The sequence below is a fragment of the Nothoprocta perdicaria genome, unplaced genomic scaffold (genome assembly GCF_003342845.1).
Source record: "Nothoprocta perdicaria isolate Ctin4 unplaced genomic scaffold, notPer1 scaffold_218, whole genome shotgun sequence".
Lineage (NCBI taxonomy): Eukaryota > Metazoa > Chordata > Aves > Tinamiformes > Tinamidae > Nothoprocta > Nothoprocta perdicaria.
In genome coordinates, this window is record NW_020455399.1 from 609,863 (window position 1) to 612,887 (window position 3,025).

The 3,025-nt window shown below is 69.6% G+C and overlaps 1 protein-coding gene across 1 annotated transcript in view; it reads right to left on the reverse strand.

The window, feature by feature from the left end:
* TLE2 (transducin like enhancer of split 2) overlaps positions 1 to 2,074 on the reverse strand; it is a 13,047-nt gene extending 10,973 nt beyond the window's left edge. The window contains exons 1-4 of the mRNA XM_026038783.1: positions 2,028 to 2,074; positions 1,867 to 1,955; positions 1,367 to 1,430; positions 304 to 348 (exon numbers count right to left, since the gene is read on the reverse strand). Coding sequence (XP_025894568.1) covers positions 304 to 348; positions 1,367 to 1,430; positions 1,867 to 1,955; positions 2,028 to 2,051 — 222 coding nt within the window. The 5' untranslated portion in view covers positions 2,052 to 2,074. The remainder of the gene's footprint in view (positions 1 to 303; positions 349 to 1,366; positions 1,431 to 1,866; positions 1,956 to 2,027) is intronic.
* Positions 2,075 to 3,025: the final 951 nt, after the last annotated feature.

Here is a 3,025-nt window from a genome sequence, read left to right on the forward strand (position 1 = left end):
GGGAAGGGAAGGCATTTGCCTCTGCGCTCCCTCTGTCTCCTGTACAGTCAGCCTTGAGCCTGGGGCCCTCGGGACCTGCTGCTGGCAGGGATCGCACAGAGGCTGCAGGGGCAAGGCCGGGCTTTGGTGGCTTGGGATCAAGGAGGAGGTGCTGCCCGAGTTCCGTACCCCACATCCTGACAACTGCTCAGGGATTCCCCACAACAGCCCTGCTGGGTCCCCTGCACTGCTAACAGGGACACGGGACATGGTCCCAACACGAGTCTCTCCCCGTGCGGCCGCTGCAGACCCCAGCTCACTCACCTGCTTGTGCATTTCAATATTCAGCCCATAGGACATTTCATAATACTGAAAGGGAAAGCACAGYGCAGCCTCGTCAGGACCAGCACAGCCAGGCTGAACATCCCAAGCCCATCCCTGCTCCTCTGTAAAACCTCTTCTAGCRGAGACTGCTGCTACCCGCGTGGTCGGGCCCAGCAGATAGAAAGGGGACATTAAAGGCTCCCCTTTCAGTCCCCGCCAGCGGAGCCAGCTGCAAGCGGGCAGCGGTGACAGGCAGAGCCCTCTGCCACCTCCCCCAGGAAGGGGCTGCAGGAGGAGAGTCTAAAGCCGCCCCCGGGGCCAAGGACCCATTTCCTGCAGCAAGGGCCTGTCCCAGAGAGCTCATCCCTCTCCAGGGAGCCGGAAAGGGATCCCAGCCCAGGAGGTGACAGGAACACCCCCGGGCTCGGGAACACGGCTGCCAGCCTGTTTGCCATCGGGAGGGGGAACAATCCGCGTTTCCCCCTTCCCCCAGACAGGCTGGTAACACCAGGTGTTGAAGGGGGGGTAACGTTACCCCAGTTCCCATCTCCCCAGGGTCCTGCCAGCAGCGCTGCTCCTGCTCTGCCCGATGGACTGCGGGCCATTAACAGCATTAACACAGCACCTTCAGCTCCACCAGCACCTTCTGCACCTTCAGCAGCATCAGCACCACAAGCTCTACAAGCACTTTCAGCACCATCAGCACCACCAGCACCTTCACCTTCCGCACCATCAGCACCGCTCTCTTTAGCAGCACCTTCCTCTCCCACCCAAAGCACCAGCCCCAGGGCGCCGGTTCCAAGCCGTGCTCTCCCGGGTGAGGGGCAGGGAGGAGGACAGAGACTTTCATCTTTAAGAGGCCGAAGAGAAAGAGCAAAAGAGAATGGAGCAGAAGAGACGTGCGGCGATGCCCRGGCTCAGAGAGCACCGAGCACAAGACTCCGGCTGGGAGCTGCCGTTGCCAGGGGGGAACTGAACATTAACTCCTTCCTGAGCCACTTGGCCGCTTCCCCGGCAGGCTCCGGCCCGGCTCGCTGCCCGGGACCGGTCCGGGCACGCTCACCATGACATAGTGTCTCTGCATCTCCGTCTTCTCGCTCACCAGCTTCTCGCACTCCAGCTTCAGGCTGCAGAGGGGATTGGGGGTCGGYGGTTTGGCTCGGGGAGCCCCGTCCTCGCTGCCCCACACCCGCAGCCCCACGGAGCTCAGCTCTTCCCCCGCCTTCCTCCTCATCACTGCCCGAGAGCCCCCGCTGTGGCCGCGGAGCCCCTGGAGGAACCCGGAGCGCGGGGATGAGACCCAGGGACCCCGCGAGACCCGGCCCCAGGCCGCAGCCTGGCTCGACCCCTCCGGCCGGACCTTCTCCCGGGCGCTTCGTCGCCCCTTCGGAACCACCCCGCACACCCTGCCCCTAACGCAGCGCTCGCTTCGACTCGTCCTCCCGCGCGGGCACCTCCTTTCCCCGCACCCCGGAGCGGGTCACCCCCTTCCGAGGTCCCTGCGCCCCGCGGCTGCTCCGTAGCCCCGCGCCGGAACGGGAGCCCCGTTCCCGTCGCCCGCACCTGTGGTACTGCGCCTGCAGGAACTGGAATTCCTCCTTGATGCGGTCGCAGATCTCCAGCACCGAGAACTTGAAGGGCTGCCCGGGAGCCTGGGGGCAAAACGCTGCTGAGGGCTCGGCGGTCCCGAGCGGCGCGGGCGCCGCGGCGGCCCCGGTACCCACCGGGTGCCGGCCCTGCGGGAACATGCTGCGGGCTCGGCGCGCGGAGCGGCGCGGCGCTGCGGGGCCGCCGGGCGCGCGGGGCTCCCCGACGGCGGCGCCGGCCCCGCGCGCTGCCCATGGGGCTCGGCCCGGAGCGGCGGCGCGCGCGGGGCCGCCCGCTGGCCCGGCCCGGCCCGGCCCGGCACCACCGCAGTCCCCCGGAGCCGCTTAAGGTGGATCCTTCCCGCAGGACCCGGCGGCCGCGGCACCGGGCACGGCGGAGGGAGAACCGGGAGGGGCATCGGCACCGGGCGGCGGTGACCGGGGAGAGGGAATCGGGCAGAGCAGCGGGCAGAGGGCAGCGGGACCCCAAAGGGAGCGGGGACGGGAGCGAGAACCGGGATGTGCAGCGGGACCGGCAAGAAGGAACCGAGCAAGGCAGCGAGGACGGCGACACCGGGAACGGGCAGAGCGAAGCGGGGAGACGGAGCCCGACAGGAGCCGGGAACGGGCAGGGCAGCGAGGAGCGGCACCCGCGGGACCACAGGGAGACTAGAGGGAACACCGGGCAGGGCGCCCGGGCAGGGCAGCGCCCCCGGCAGCCTTGCGGAGCCCCGGGCTTCCCGTGGCCCCGGGGGAGGCGGCGGCGCGGGGCCGCCCCGACGGCGCCCGGGGCACCGGCCGCAGGGGCCGCTCGTGAGGCCGAGGCCGAACGGGAGAGGCCGAGCACGGGGGCGCTTTGTCCCGGCCGGACGAGCCGGCCCCGCCGCGGGCACCGGCCCGGGGCTGCGACCGRGCCCGCCGGGACATCCCGGCCCCGCCGCGGCGCCCCGGGCCACCTTAAACCGCCGCCCGGGCCGCAGCCAGGCGACCGAGCCTGCCATTGGCCCCGCTGCGCGAGGCACCAACCAATCACCGCGCGCCTCTCCCACATGGGCTCTTGACGTCACCGAGCAGAATATCCARTCAGAAGAGAGCATTTCGAGAGCCGCGGGGCATGCCGGGAGTTGTAGTTCGCA